The sequence below is a fragment of the Chrysochloris asiatica genome, unplaced genomic scaffold, assembly GCF_000296735.1.
Source record: "Chrysochloris asiatica unplaced genomic scaffold, ChrAsi1.0 scaffold00271, whole genome shotgun sequence".
NCBI classification, from domain to species: Eukaryota; Metazoa; Chordata; class Mammalia; order Afrosoricida; family Chrysochloridae; genus Chrysochloris; species Chrysochloris asiatica.
The window spans coordinates 3,495,576-3,511,878 of NW_006408789.1; the positions used below are offsets into that span (position 1 = coordinate 3,495,576).

Genomic DNA, 16,303 nt, shown 5'->3' on the forward strand with positions numbered 1-16,303 from the left:
TTAACTACATTTTCATAAATAATGTATTTAAAAGTGCTGAGTGTGGCAGGAACGTCAACAAGTCCAATGTAAACAGAACATAGTGTTTTCTACTCTGCAAACGTTTTTTTGAATCCCATTTCCTCAAACACAGCAACAGTTAAAATATTTGCATAGGGAATAGATAATAGCCCTTTTAATCATATATCCTGAATTCTATATAAGCTAGAAAATCAAGTTCATTTTTAAAAAAACAACAACCAATTCCTTCAGTGTTTTAAGTTTATGGAAAAAGAAACTTACAATGCCAGCCTTCAAGTAAAATAAATTGAAAAAAAAAATCCCAAACTTGTTGTTTTAAAAAATATGCTTAATAAATTAAAAAATGAGAGGTAGTTAAAAAAAATGACAAAGAAAAACCTGTAATTTTAATATCATCCTTAATATAAGGCCAGTGTTCTCAGTAGATATAAATATTTTTTAAAACTTTCATTTTAGGTTACTCAGTGTTATATTCATTCAGGTTATGATTTAAAAAATAGCCTCCGGTGGACCTTAATATTCAAATGTAACATTTGATATAAACATGACAATGGTTAGTATTATTTTTTGTACATTTCTGTTTTGTTAAATGTCAAAAGTACATGCTAATGCCAGGCAAGTATTTTGTCTTCAAGATTCAGTGGTACTTATAAAAGAATCATATGGCATCTAGAAGATTTGAAGCACTATAGTGCCTTATAATTATGGATGAGTTAAGAGTCTGGTTTGAACATTTATAAAATAAATGACTCTTACGATACTGATGTGAAAACAGTTAAGGTCTGAAGTAGAGAATCATCTTCATAACCCATATAAAACGTCTCTTGGTTAAAAACTTAGCTTTTCATTGGCTTTCACTTTCAAGGAAAATATACCCTCAGACAGAATGTTGTTCATTCAAACGATGTATGCTACATGTAGGCGTTCCTTTATTAAACTCTTTATATTCCAAAACTAAATTGTCAGACTTCTTTGTCAATCTCTTCATGAAATACATATCTTTACACAACCATTTTAGAACTGGAGAGCCAGTCTTTAATAATAATAAATTAATTACAGTATTGGACATCTGATATATACATTTTTTTTCGGTTACAATTAAAAACATGATCGATCATTGATTTGTCATTGAGATAGGCTAGCTTCAAATTGTTTTGTGCTTTTTTTCCCCTTCTTGTTTGTTTATTTATTTTACATAGCAAACACTTCTGTAATGAAAATGCCACAGTTTTGGCAGTGAACAAGAGCCCCCCTCCCCCTTCCCCCATTAGGATTTTCCCAACAAACAGTTATAAATCGCTCTTTTTTTTCATGTACAGAAATATTGGCTTCAAAATTAGTGTACTGAACACAGTATATATAGTATGTTGGATACCATTGATACATTTTTTAAAAATTGGCTTTCTCTGTCTTAGATGAAGTTAAAAAATGCAAACCACAGCCAGTTTTTGGCAAGTATTTCTATAAGACCATATTGCACAAAAGTCCTTAAATACAGATATAAGTTATGCCATTTGGGGTAACTATTAATTACAACAACTACACGGAAAGGATGCAGTTACTGCGGACATGCAGTGTCTGGTAGTACACTAGGAGACTCTTCTAGGAGTACAAATACAGTTTGCTTGCAAGTAGAATGGATTGTTGAATAAAACAAACTCAATTTGGCAATTCATTGGTTGGAAGTGGTATTTTTTCCAAACTGAACCATGAATAACCTTGATAAAAATGGAGACAAAGACCAGAATGGTGGTACTGTGTTCACAGTCGCCTGAGGAATGCTAAATTCTCATTCTCTGGGAACTCTGTCCCCCCCCCCGGTTATTTAACTAATTTCACTTCCCATCCCAGACCTCCAAAATCATTTTTTTTGTTGTTTTAAATGAAAATTAAGACTCAGAAGCAGAGCCAGCAGCAGTACTTTCAACTAGAGACTTATAAATTTGAGAGTTCAAAAACCTTGGGAAAGAATCTCGGTGCATTAAGGTATAGATCTGGAGTTGAGCATCTTCATACATGTGAGGATTCGGATCCAACAGATTTCTATTGATCACCTCTCTAACTCGAGAATCCAGACTGACCTAAAAAGGAAGAACAGATACATTACTGGGTTTTCCCTAAAATAGCTTCACTCAAGGAATACAGGCTTGCGAAACTGGAGTTAAATTTCAAAGAGTAAATCCAACTACCTAAAAAAATTTGAGGCCCTATTTTCAGAGGCGATGTAACCTTGCATATTTTTCTCCATAGAAGGTTGAATTAAACTAGACTTTTATGCTAAAATTTTCATCTACGAATAGCTTGGCTTAATTGGATTCATCTTTTCTATCCACTCACTCAGGACTTTAATATTGTAAAATCTGGAATAATATGAATTTACCTCCTCCTATTTATGTGTTCTCTGGGAATGACTCTCTCCAGTGAAATAATGTAAAAATCTGGCATCAGAGAAAATTCTCTAGAAAAACGAGTCATATAGCAAATGCTAAATCCCTGTACTTTCACATCCCAAAAAGTCCTACTGCGTTAAACACAGGAAACAGACTGCAAAATGTAAACTTGGTAGATGTGGTCTGCATGTCTTAAACTCTACCTGGGAAGGAATAGGAAACATCCTTATATAGGAAAATGCCCAAGGCTATCTGTATTCAAAGGAGCTCTGGTAGCTAGCATAGTGGTTACGAACTGGGCTGCTAACCTCAGGGTCAGCAGTTCAAAACTACCAGCTGTTCAGCATGAGAAAGAGGAGGCTTTCTGCTCCCATAAAGATGTGCAGCCTCAGAAACCCTGTACAGGGTCGCTATGAGTTAGAACTGACTCCAGGGTACATCTGTAGTATTACAACAACATCTGTAGTATTCAAATAGTCAAATAACAAGTATGTGACTTGGACTCACTGAAAGGGGCAATGTAGGGATTCAGAATATCCAGTACATCAATCCAGCGTTATTCGAAAAGTGTAGGAAAAAAGCCAATTTGTGATAATTCCATTATCTTCTTTTCCCCTAAATGCCAATTTTGTTAGGAACTACTAGGATATTCTGGAAAGGAGCGCAGAGGGAAAATAGATACAGTAATGAGGTTATGGGGGTACCCCCAATCAATGACATTAGAAAAAAATCCTATAAGCTAAACAATCACTCAGAATCCTAATAGGTTTCCTAAATCTTTACTATTAAGCAAGGAAGTCTCTCATACTTCAGACATATTGTCAGGAGGGACCAGTCACTGGAGAAGGATATCATGTTTGGTAAGGTGGAAGGTCAGAGAAAAAGAGGAAGACATCCAACGAGATGGAGTGGCCAAGTGGCAGCATCAATGGGTTCAAGTGTGTCAACAATTGTGAGGTTGGCCCAGGATCAGGCAGTGTTTCGTTCTGCTGTGCGTAAGGTTGTTATAGGTCGGTACCGACTCGATGGCTCCTATGAAGGGCACTGGACTGTTCACTGCAGTTCAAACCCACCAGCTGTTCCTCAGAAACCCTATACTAGGTCGCTAAGAGTTGGAACCAAATCGATGGCATTTAACAACATCAAAGGGCATTGGTGTGGTACTGTAGTTATTGCACTGAACTGCTAACCACAAGGTTAATGATTCAAACTCACCAGCTGCTCCTCCAAAACTCTATACAGGGTTGCTGTGAGTCAGAACTAACTTGATGACACTTAGCAACAGCTACAATAGTAATTGTCTTTCCGTATACCCAAATCGACTCAAACTTCCCATATTTATATTGAAACATTTTGCAGAAGACTTCTTGGTTCTGGCTTCTTTTCCTACCCACTGGATTAGTCTGGGGTTTGAAGGAATCCCAAGTGACTGAAGTCGCCCCGATTCCATCTGATGCTCACAAAGTCCTGAGTTCTACAGACCATGTACAATCCTGGTGTGACGCTGTAGACTAATGCACCAAACTGCAAAGCTGTTTGAACCGCAAGTTTGGTGGGTCAAGCCCACCAGCTGCTCCTTAGAAACCCTATACAGGGTAGCTATGGGTTGGAATTGACTCAGTGGTACTTAACAACAACAACAACAGACCATGTGGGTTTGTACTATGTGACTGATACACCGCGCAGTTGACTGTTATGGGAGGATTTGTCAGGGTGATGATCCAGACTAAATTTCAGTGCTTTGGCTAGATCCACAAAAAAATTCATCTTTCTTGGCTGAACTCATATATTCTTCTTTGTTAGAAAGTCTTTTTTTTTTTTTAAAGGATTTTTCTAGAAATGGCTCACTTAGGTTCTATTTTCTGTGTTATTGCCACATGAAGTCTTCAGTAAGTACACAAATAAAAACATAAACTAAATGAGAGTTTCCCCCCCACAACACACACACAGCTTTCTATTTTTTCTAAAAATACCTTTGTGTTTCTACTCAACAGGAAAATAATGACATTGGAATTGAAACTGATCCATTTTATTCTGTGATGATTGTTGTTGTTGTTGTTAAATGCCATCGAGTCAGTTCCGACTCATAGGGACCCTGCATAGGGCTTCTGAGGAGCAGCTGGTGGGTTTGAACTGCCGACCTGTGGTTCGCAGTCCACTGCTGACCCTACTCTAGAGGTCTTCTTCTAACTGGTACTCGCACTTTTCAAATTGACAGCATTTTTTTTTTTTTTTTGATTCAATGGAGAAGGTCATGTCAGATTTGTGATCAAGAAAAAGAGTCATTAAAAAAATGACAGTATAATGAAATATGGCATAAAGGGTGCCCATCCTAAGACAGACGAGTAAAAAAACTCAGATGATGAAATGTCTGGAGTCCTCATTGCCTACTTAATATTTAAAAAATTTTAAAGTGAAAAAAAATGAAATAAAGTATAAAGGTCCTGGTGGCTCTGTGGAATAAGCACTGGCTTGAGTCACAGGTCAGCAGTTTAAACCCACCAATTGCTCCTATAGATGAGGAGAAACATGGGGCTTTCTGCTCCCATAAAGATTTACAACCTCAGAAACCCTAGACAGGGTCGCTATGAGTCAGAATCTCCACAGCATGGAGCTCGGTTTTGGGTTTTTGAAACAAGGTAGAGAAAGTCGCGATGTTCAATGTTTTGTAATCTGTAACAAACATGCATATGGTATTTCCATGTAGAAAATAAAATATTTACCTTAAGACCTGATTATCTGAAAGTTGTCCATTTAAAGAAGTGTAGGAGGGATAAACCCCATGTGCAGAACAATCTAGAATTTCACCTTGCGTCATCTTTATACTTCAGAATGTGGACCGTCTATAAATATAAATTTGTCATGGGTTGAATTATGCCCCACTGCAAAATGTCATTGTGGTTAAGTGCTGTTCAGTTAGTTCCGACTTACAGTGACCCTGTATAGGGTTTCCAAGGAGCAGCTGGTGGGTCTACACCACCCACCAACTTTGGGTTAGAAGTTCAGTGTTTATCCTATAGTGCTATACCAGAGATGGCAGGAGTCTTCATATCAAGAACAGAGAGGGAAGGAGTCTTCACACCAGTATCAATGCTATGCCCTCTGTACACAGGCCAGATAGGGATGGGCAACTTAGACACTGGCTACCTAAAATGAGGGGGCTATAAAGGCACGAAGTGACTGGCTTACAAAGTTTCAAGGGGGAGTTTAGTTTAAGAGTGTGTGTGGGGGGGAGAAAGAGTCCCCACTGAATAATTTTCATCTTGTCTAGATGGGGCTGGTTAAAGAGATGGGGATAAGATTCTTATGATTCAATAGTGGTCCTGTGTCTCTGGATGAACTGAGTGGAAACCCACTTGCTTTTCAGATGCTTAATTAAGCTCAGCTTGCTATTACTACAACTTTCGAGCAGTATTTCCCAAAGCGGTGTTCCTCGGATCACCTGTTGGAGACTACCCAGAATACTTGTGTAAATAGCAAGTTCTTGGGACCTTCCCAGTACTTGTTAATTGTTGGGAACAAATTCCAGGCATGTGCATTTTTAACATACTTTCATATCCAAACCAGCTGGAAAACCTCTGTGGCAGACACACCCGCCCATGGCCCTACCTCCACGTTCCCCTGCCCTGTCCATGTGCTGCTGCTTCACAGAACTAAAGAATGGACCCTTATGACCCATTGCTATTCCTGAGGGAAGGGTTGGGGATGGTACATTTTGGGAACAATGATGTGGAAAGAATCCTAAAGTCCACCAACCATGATTGTTCGGTCTCTGTTGCATATGATTTCAGTAATCGCCAGAACTGTTTGTGGCATCAGATTTTCACCCTAAATTTCCTTCCAGTGGCCTTCAGGGGAAGAAGAGTAATCAATATTTAAGCACACCTGAATGCCCTAAAAAGAATGCTGGTGTGACGAGATGTGGATGCTGGGGCCTGCTGACACACAGGTGTTTTCCAGCAAAATTACGTGGACTTAGCCACTGATTTCAGTCAGTGTTGCTAACTGTAACTCTTTTGACTGTATGCTCCTGGATTCATTTCTTCATGGATACATACATGCATGTGTGGGGTCATTCCGAAAACATTCATTGAGTGTTTCCTACAGGCCAGGCATTGGGCTACATTCTGGGGGTCTGATAGTGAACAAGACAAACCCTGGCCTATTTCTTATGGAGCTGAAATTTTACACAGACAAGTCGTGTTGAAAAGTAAAACTACACACCATGAGGGGTATCCTGATGGGGGCGCCAGAGGCAGAATGACGTCCTTTAGAACAGGAGTAGTCGGTAAGGCCTCTCTGAGAAGGTGAAAATCAAGTTGAATACACAAGTCAGACTCTGAGTGTTTGTCCTTTAATTATGATCAAAGTTTAACTGGGCTTAAACTTTATTGTTTATAAAGCAGTCCTAACATATCATAATGAGTCTCACAATTCTTTAGCCATATGAATGGTGGTGGTAATGTGCCGTGGAGTTGGTTCTGACTCCTAGTGACCCTGTATAGGGTTTCTGAGGCTGTAAATCTTTAGAGGAACAAGAAGCCTCATCTTTCTCCCGCAAAATGGCTGATAGTTCAAACTGCTGACATTTGAGGTTAGCAACCTGACTTGTAACCACTGCGCTACCAGAGCTCCTTAGCCACAAGGCTAGTAGGCACCATTCTACAAGGAGATAACATAACTTGACCAAGGTCAACAGAATTGTATCTTGTAGTGCTACAATGTTAACCTTCTGACTCTTCCTACTACAGCATGCTGATTAGGTGTTCTGGCGTTGAGTAATTTTGTAATCAAAACTTACAAAAAAGGAATTTTCTAGAAATGGCTCACTTAGGTTCTATTTTCTGTGTTATTGCCACATGAAGTCATCAGTAAGCATACAAATAAAAACATAAACTAAATGAGTTACCCCCCCACACACACAGCTTTCTATTTTTTCTAAAAATACCTTTGTGTTTCTACTCAACAGGAAAATAATGACATTGGAATTTAAACTGATCCATTTTATTCTGTTATGATTGTTGTTGTTGTTGTTAAATGCCATCGAGTCAGTTCCGACTCATAGCGACCATGCATAGGGCTGAGGAGCAGCTGGTAGGTTTGAACTGCCGACCTGTGGTTCGCAGTCCAGCGCTGATCCTACTCTAGAGTTCTTCTTCTAACTGGTACTTGTACTTTTCAACTTGAGAGCATTTTTTTGATTCAAAGGAGAAGGTCATGTCAGATTTGTGATCAAGAAAAAGTCATTAAAAAAGATGACAGTATAATGAAATATGGCATAAAAGGTGCCCATCCTAAGACAGACAAGTAAAAAAACTCAAATGATGAAATGTCTGGAGTCCTCATTGTTATTTAATATGCTAAAATTTCATAGTGAAAAACAATAGTGAAATAAAAGTACAATGGGCCCAGTGGCTCTGTGGAATGAGCACTGAATTGAGTCACAAGGTCAGCAGTTTAATCCACCAATTGCTCCCATAAAGATTTACAACCTCAGAAACCTTAGACAGGGTCGCTATGAGTCGGAACCGACTCCATGGAACATAGCCAACCAACCAACTAACTCATCCTAACGGAAGAGAAAGTTGCAGAGCACAGAACAGGAGTTGTCTTTGGACAATGGAAATTCTCTACTTAGTTCCTTAGACTCACAGTTGAGGGTTTAAGAGGGTGTTGCAGCACTAACAAAAATGAAGACGATTCTCTGGGGTAGTTAGAGCCCAAGAGAGGACCCCAGATCTGGTAGCAATTCCCTGGAAGTTTTAGCAGGGCTGGAAGCTGAAGCTTTACAAAGCTGAACTGACTGTGATGGGTGTGTCTGGACCTGAAAGCATTCATTCCCCACAGGGAGCAAGTGAAAAAGCAAAGCTAGTGATCTGTGCAAACATAAAAATAATAATTAAAAAAGTCTCCTGGCAACTCTACAAAGTAGTTGGGGAGGACAATGCAACGCAGGCTCCAGGTTCAATAAGAGAATGGAGGTAACAGTGGGGAGATTGAAGACGGTGGAATAGTACTAGTGGGGCTTGAGAGAGCCTGGTTAATTACATACAGTGTTAATTTTACTGGCTACTGTTTGACAGCCTGTTGTACTGATCTGTGCTTGTGGGTGAATGTGATGCTACAGGCTATGCCACCACTATTTCAAATACCAGCAACATCCATGGTAGCCAACTTCTTGAGTAAGATTAGGAAGAAAGGCCTAGTGATCTACTTTTAAAAACCAACCAATGAAAACTTTATGGAATACAACAGAACAAGGTCTGATTGCTGTTGTTGGGAAGTGCCATCGAATTGGTTCGGACCCATCACAACCCTATATAGGGTTTCTGAGGAGCAGCTGGTGAACTTGAACTGCCGGTCTTGTGGTTCTAACTGACTTGCAGTCCAGTGCATGAACCAACAGTGCAACACCAGAGATCCTTCATCAAGTTGGGTCGACCCACAGCGACCCTGTATAGGGTTTCCTAGGAGCAGCTGGTGAGCTTGAACCACTAACTTTGCAGTTCAAATCGATATTCCAGTTCCGCTGATTAACCCATAGTACCACACCAGGACTGCTGTAGGCGTTTGAAAAAACGACTTATAGATTGTTGTTGTTGTGTCCTGTAGAGTTGGTTCTGAACCATAAGGGGGTTGTATAGGTTTTCCGATGAGTGGCTGGTGAGTTTGAACTGCCAAACTTGCATTTCAAATCAACTTTGCAGTCCAGTGCATTAACCCACCACAGTGCCATGTTGTTGTTAGGTGCCATCAAGTCAGTACCGACTCATAGCGACCTTATACACAACAGAATGAAACACTGCCCAATCCTGGGCCAACCTCACCATTGTTGCCAAACTTGAGCCCATTGATGCTGCCACTTTGCCAATCAATTCCACTGTGGGTCTTCCTCTTTTTCTCTGACCCTCCACCTTACCAAACATGATATCCTTCTCCTGACAATATGTCTGAAGTATGAGAGACGAAGTTTGGCCATCCTGGCCTCTAAGGAGCCCTCTGGCAGCACTTCTTCCAACACAGATCTGTTGGTTCTTTTGGTAGCCCATGGCACTTTCAATATTCTCCTCCAACACCATAACTCAAAAGCATCATTCTTCTACTTGTTGTTGTTGTTATGTGCTGTGGAGTCGGTTCCAACTCATAGCGACCCTGTACAGGGTTTCTGAGGCTGTAAATCTTTATGGTCTTTCTTATTCACAGTCCAGCTTTCACATGCATATGAGGCTATTGAAAATACCATGGCTTGGGTCAGGTGTACCTTAGTCCTCAAGTTGACATCTTTGCTCTTCAACACTTTAAAAAGGTCTTGTACAGCAGATTTGCTTAATGCAATACGTTGTTTGATTTCTTGACGGCTGCTTCCATGAGTGTTGATGGTTGATCCAAGAAGAATGAAGTCCTTGACAACTTCAATCTTTTCTCCACTGATAAGAATGTTGTTTATTGGTCTAGTGGTGAGGATTTTTGTTTTCTTTACATTGAGACGTAATCCATATTGAAGGCTGTGGTCTTTGATGTTCATCAGTAAGTATTTTAAGTCCTCTTCACTTTCAGCAAGCAAGGTTGTATCATCTGCAAATCGCAGGTTGTTAATGAGTTTTCCTCCGAACCCGATGCCACATTTTTCTTCATATAATCCAGCTTCTCAGACTATTTGCTCAGCATACATGTTGAATAAGTATAGTGGAAGAATACAACACTATTACACACCTTTCTGAAGTTTGTTTAAAAAAAGATTTTTATTGTGGATTTAGAAAGTTTCCCAGGCAGTTCATCAGTTTTACATTCAACAAACCATACATCTTGTTTCATTACAATGATTATAATCCCCTCCATGTACCATCAATTAACAGAATTTCTCTCTATTCATTTTAGCTCCTTTTTTTTTTTTTAAACACTCAGGCATATATATAATAATTTACACCACCAAAGGGCACATTGGGCAAGTCTGCCCCCTGGCTGACTTGTCTCTCTCTTTCCATGAGTCTCTCTCTTTCCATGAGTCTAGAATCCTCAGCTGCTCCCTCTCTCCATGCCCCCATCTCTGCCTCCATCTCTGGTGTCGCTGCTTCTCTGGATAAGGTCTCGCATTCCATTCCGCTTGTGCTCTTCTCCCTTGGTGGTCCTAGGGTTCTCTATTTCTGGACTGTAAGATTAACTACTCCCCATTTTCTTACCAAACTTCTACCTTTACAATTTTGACAGTCACAATTAGTCCTGATAACAATTACTCACTACTGCATCATAAGAATCTTACTCCCATCTCTTTTAATCAGACCCATCTAGACAAGATGAAAACTATTCAGAGGGGACTCTTTCTTCCCACCCTCCATAATCTTAAACTCCCCCTTGAAACATTGTAATTCAGTCACTTCGTGCCTTTATCACCCCCTCATTTTAGGTAGCCAATGTCTAACTTGCCCATCCCTATCGACTCTGTGTACAGAGGGGATAGCATTGATACTTGATGTGAAGACTCCTTCCCTCTCTGTTGGTATTTAGAGTTACGACCTCCATAGGTTAAGTTCATCAAATTGTAGCAATTTACCCTCAGTTTCCTTTATCAAAAACAAAAATTGTTTTGTTCTTTTTTTAATCTTCCTCTAGTCGACTTCAATAAACAACACTCTTATCAATGGAGAAAAGATTGAAGTTGTCAAGGACTTCATTCTTCTTGGATCAACTATCAACACTCATGGAAGCAGCTGTTAGGAAATCAAACAATGTATTGCATTAGGCAAATCTGCTGCACAAGATCTTTTTAAAGTTTTGAAGAGCAAAGATGTCAGTTTGAGGACTAAGGTGTGCCTGACCCAAGCCATGGTATTTTCAATAGCCTCATATGCATGCAAAAGCTGGACAGTGAATAAGGAAGACCATAGAAGAATTGCTGCTTTTGAGTTATGGTGTTGGAGGAGAATATTGAAAGTGTCATGGGCTGCCAAAAGAACCAACAGATCTGTGTTGGAAGAATGGTGCAGCCAGAGTGCTCCTTGGAGGCCAGGATGGCCAAACTTCGTCTCTCATACTTCGGACATATTGTCAGGAAGGACCAGTCGCTGGAGATGGATATGATGTTTGGTAAGGTGGAGGGTCAGAGAAAAAGAGGAAGACCCCCAGCGAGATGGATTGGCAAAGTGGCAGCATCAATGGGCTCAAGGGTGGCAATAATTGTGAGGTTGGCCCAGGATCGGGCAGTGTTTCATTCTGTTGTGCATAGGGTCGCTAGGAGTCGGGACTGACTTGATGGCACCTAACAACAACAAGTCGAATTCTGATTATTAAGCCATCGAGGCTAGGTCAAATGGGTACTATCTGTAACTTTGGGTGTTCTTGTGCGACTCTTTTCACTTCATATCAGCTAGACGCTTCACTCTCAGCTCTAGCCCTTTGTGCCTATGTCCTTGTTCATAGGCTTAGGTGTAAACAATAAAGTTTAAGCCCAGTTAAAGTAATTATTGATCATAATTAAAGTACAAACACTCAGAGTCTGACTTGTGTATTCAACTTGACTTTCACCTTCTCAGAGAGGTCTTACCAACTACTCCTGTTCTAAAGGACATCATTCTGCCTCTGGCGCCCCCATCAGGATACCCCTCACAGTGTGTAGTTTTACTTTTCAACACGACTTGTCTGTGTAAAATTTCAGCTCCATAAGAAATAGGCCAGTGTTTGTCTTGTTCACTATCAGACCCCCAGAATGTAGCCCAATGCCTGGCCTGTAGGAAACACTCAATGAATGTTTTCGGAATGACCCCACACATGCATGTATGTATACATGAAGAAATGAATCCAGGAGGATACAGTCAAAAGAGTTACAGTTAGCAACACTGACTGAAATCAGTGGCTAAGTCCACGTAATTTTGCTGGAAAACACCTGTGTGTCAGCAGGCCCCAGCATCCACATCTCGTCACACCAGCATTCTTTTTAGGGCATTCAGGTGTGCTTAAATATTGATTACTCTTCTTCCCCTGAAGGCCACTGGAAGGAAATTTAGGGTGAAAATCTGATGCCACAAACAGTTCTGGCGATTACTGAAATCATATGCAACAGAGACCAAACAATCATGGTTGGTGGACTTTAGGATTCTTTCCACATCATTGTTCCCAAAATGTACCATCCCCAACCCTTCCCTCAGGAATAGCAATGGGTCATAAGGGTCCATTCTTTAGTTCTGTGAAGCAGCAGCACATGGACAGGGCAGGGGAACGTGGAGGTAGGGCCATGGGCGGGTGTGTCTGCCACAGAGGTTTTCCAACTGGTTTGGATATGAAAGTATGTTAAAAATGCACATGCCTGGAATTTGTTCCCAACAATTAACAAGTACTGGGAAGGTCCCAAGAACTTGCTATTTACACAAGTATTCTGGGTAGTCTCCAACAGGTGATCCGAGGAACACTGCTTTGGGAAATACTGCTCGAAAGTTGTAGTAATAGCAAGCTGAGCTTTAATGAAGCATCTGAAAAGCAAGTGGGTTTCCACTCAGTTCATCCAGAGACACAGGGCCACTATTGAATCATAAGAATCTCATCCCCATCTCTTTAACCAGCCCCATCTAGACAAGATGAAAATTATTCAGTGGGGACTCTTTCTCCCCCCCACACACACTCTTAATCAAGCATCTGAAAAGCAAGTGGGTTTCCACTCAGTTCATCCAGAGACACAGGGCCAAGCACAGTGGGGAAACTCACCTCTCACACATTTGTTGCCCCAATATTCAGGGGTATCCCCCAAATGGAAGTGGAAATAATATCACCAGTAATAGTGGAGTCCCAGTGTGCCACTTTAGGATAAAGACCTGGACTGTAACGTCAGTTTGAACCACAAGGTCAGCAGTTCAAACTCACCAATCACTTCTCAAAACCCTATACAGTGTGGCTGTAAGTCCAAAATGACTCTAAGGCACTTACTTAACAACAACAAAATCTTAGAACCTGCCCATGCCCCTGCACAATGCAATTCTGACACCAGTCCCTTTAAGGACATCCTAGATCTTCAGCTGGAGATCAAAGTCCACAGCCTTCAGTATGGGTTGCACCTCAATGTAAGAACACAAACATCCTCACCACTGGGCCAATCAATAACATCAAGAAAATGGAGAAAGGATTGAAGTTGATTTCATTTTGCTTGCCTTCACAATCAACACTCATGGAAGCAGCAGTTGTGAAATCAAAGGATGTATTGCATTAGGTAAATCTGCGGTACAAGGGCTCTTTAAAGTATTGAAGAGCAAAGATGCCAGTTTGAGGACTAAGGTGTGCCTGACCCAGGCCATGGTGTTTTCAATGACCTCCTATGTGTGTGAAAGTTGGGCAGTGAATAAGGAAGACGGTAGAAGAATTGGGCTTAAGCTAAACTATTGTGAGAATGAAGGTTGATCGGTAGAATTTCATTCTGTATACATCAGGTGGCTAAGAGTCAGAACCAGCTGGAAGGCACCTAACAATAACAACAAGGTCTCAATGTTTTCTTGGGCTTTACCTCTTTTGGTGACAGTATAGAAATGTAATCTTCATATATTATCCTGGCCTTTTCTTCAATAACTGTTTTGTTCTGCTCTTTCTTTAAATCTTCACATGCAAGCCAGAAGAGGAGATTCTCTTCACTGTATTCTGTTCGGAGAAACTCTCTGAAAAGGTTTCTTCCTGCTGGTGTCTTCATCATCTTGTCAAAATTTTGAGACCAGGACAAGACTTCATCAGCAGTGGGGTTTTGGCTGCAGAGGAAAAAATTAGGAAGTTATCAAAGATCGTGTGAAATGCTACACCAAGAGCTAGAATGCTATGCAATGCTGCCATCTAGTGGTCAAGATTTTGCCACCTAGTCTGGATTTGTAGGCTAGAGAGTGTCCTTGTGGAATGATTTAAATGATTCCTAAGCTCCTCCCCATCATAAGCCTCTGCTTGACTCCTCCTCCCCCTCACCTGCCACTGCCACCATTATAAAAGTCAACTCTCAAATTATAGGATTGCCCCAGTGAGAGTTACAAATATCTGTGGGCTCTGTAACAAATTAACATTTACCACCATTTGCATCTTAGTGGTAATTGAACAGTTTTTTTTCAGGCAGCAACTAGGTGGCCAGGTGGAAGTTTCTGGGACTGTAAATGTAAGAAGGTCCACCTGGTAGTGTTAAATTGAAGACAAGCTGTGAGGCATTGGTCAGGCTACACAGCCCTTCTGAGTTTTGTTTTCGAAATAATTTCCTGCTAATAACGTATCTCTCCAGCTAGTAAAAGCTATGTTTTTACATTGGGAGGGCAGCTAAAATCAGGCCATTACAAACACAGTTATCAACGCACATCCACTCCATAGGACGCTGAATAATTACTGATATTCTTGAGGTGGATTTTCAAGATTTTAAAATGATAGTGGCATTAAACTTTTCAACGTGAATAAACGACAGCAAATGATAAATTCTTAAAATGCAAGCCAAGGCTCATTCTCTGAGATGAGTATACTTGACTGTGCTCTTCAGACTTCTGAAACTATTTATACAGTAAAACCTGCAAGAACCCTATCAGAGAAGGAAAACACAAACATTTCCCACTAGAAAGACTGATAGAAAAGTTTTCTGCCCTGCCACAGGTGGGAAACTTGCAAGATGAGGAGAAACAAGGCAGACCCATCGAATTTGAGGGCTGACAGATTTCATTGTATTATGTCATATCACTGTGGCACTATGGGAAAAATACTGGAATGCGGACCCCAAGGCCAGCAGTTCAAACCAATCAGCTGCTTCTTAGAAACCCTACACAGAGTCGCTCGGTATGAGTCAGAACTGACTTGATGGCACTCAACAACAACAAAATAATAATGCATCCAAGTCAAAAGGATGGAGAAGAAACAAGCCAAATGGAATGCATCCAAATAAACCCATGGGGAGTGCAGTGGTTCTGCAGGCTACACACTGGACTAAGAACCACAAGGTTGGTTGTTCAAATCCACCAGCTTCTTCTTAAGAGAAAGATGATACCTTCTGTTCCCGTGTATATTCACGGCCTCAGAAACCTTATAGAGGGTCATTGTGAGTTGTAGTTGACTCAGTGGCATTTAACAACAACAACAACAATCCACAAAAAGAGAATGTGAAATAAGTAACAGAAACATCACTGAAAGGTGGTATCACCTAGTTAGCTTCTAACCTATTTTTCCTCAAGCTGAGGAGGAAAACAAAACGAAAAAAACCACACCAAAAACCGCACAACAGGGATAGAACCCTAGTGAGTAGGTTTGTTAGAATAACGACAGGGGTTAACAACTGCGAAACTATCTCTTTTGTGTTCTAGGCTTGATCAATATGTAAGGATTCTGGGTATGACAGACCGGTTTCTCCCTGTAGAGGAGAGCCACTCAGATGAGAAGCGGGGAGAATACAAAGCACTCAGGTTTAGGGCTGGACTTGGAGGGATCACTACGAACTCAGGGCTTTGAATATGGATAGCTTCAGAAATCGATGTCTGCATGTGCATTCTGTACACTGAGAGGGCCTAGGAGCAAAGAGCCCGAAAGAACAGTAAGTTTACTAGTGCTCAGATCTTGGTTGCTAAATACAATTCTCCATAAAAAGAAACAGCTAGCCTTGTGGTGCTGTGGGTTAATGCGCTGGACTGCAGTCGGTTTGAGCCACAAGGTTGGCAGTTCAAGCTCACCAGCTGCTCCTTGGAAACCCTATAAAGGGTTGCTATGGGTTGGAACCGACTCCATGGCACTTAACAACAACAAAAGCCTTGATGAAATGAATTGCTACAGGGCTGGGCCTTGGAAAATACAAGAGGATTTCCAGAATATCTTTTTGTGTCAAAAAGCTCAAGGAGTGAAGGGAAATGTGAAAAGGGCTCCCAGCCAAATCTGACTTTGAGAGTGAAAACAACAATGGGAATAGATTA

General features: G+C 40.8%; 1 protein-coding gene across 1 annotated transcript in view; it reads right to left on the bottom strand.

The window, feature by feature from the left end:
* Positions 1 to 1,480: 1,480 nt before the first annotated feature.
* Positions 1,481 to 16,303, bottom strand: part of RGS17 (regulator of G-protein signaling 17) — a 169,089-nt gene continuing 154,266 nt past the window's right edge. The window contains exons 4-5 of the mRNA XM_006874355.1: positions 13,897 to 14,131; positions 1,481 to 2,102 (exon numbers count right to left, since the gene is read on the bottom strand). Of these exons, the coding sequence (XP_006874417.1) occupies positions 1,911 to 2,102; positions 13,897 to 14,131 (427 nt within the window). The 3' untranslated portion in view covers positions 1,481 to 1,910. The remainder of the gene's footprint in view (positions 2,103 to 13,896; positions 14,132 to 16,303) is intronic.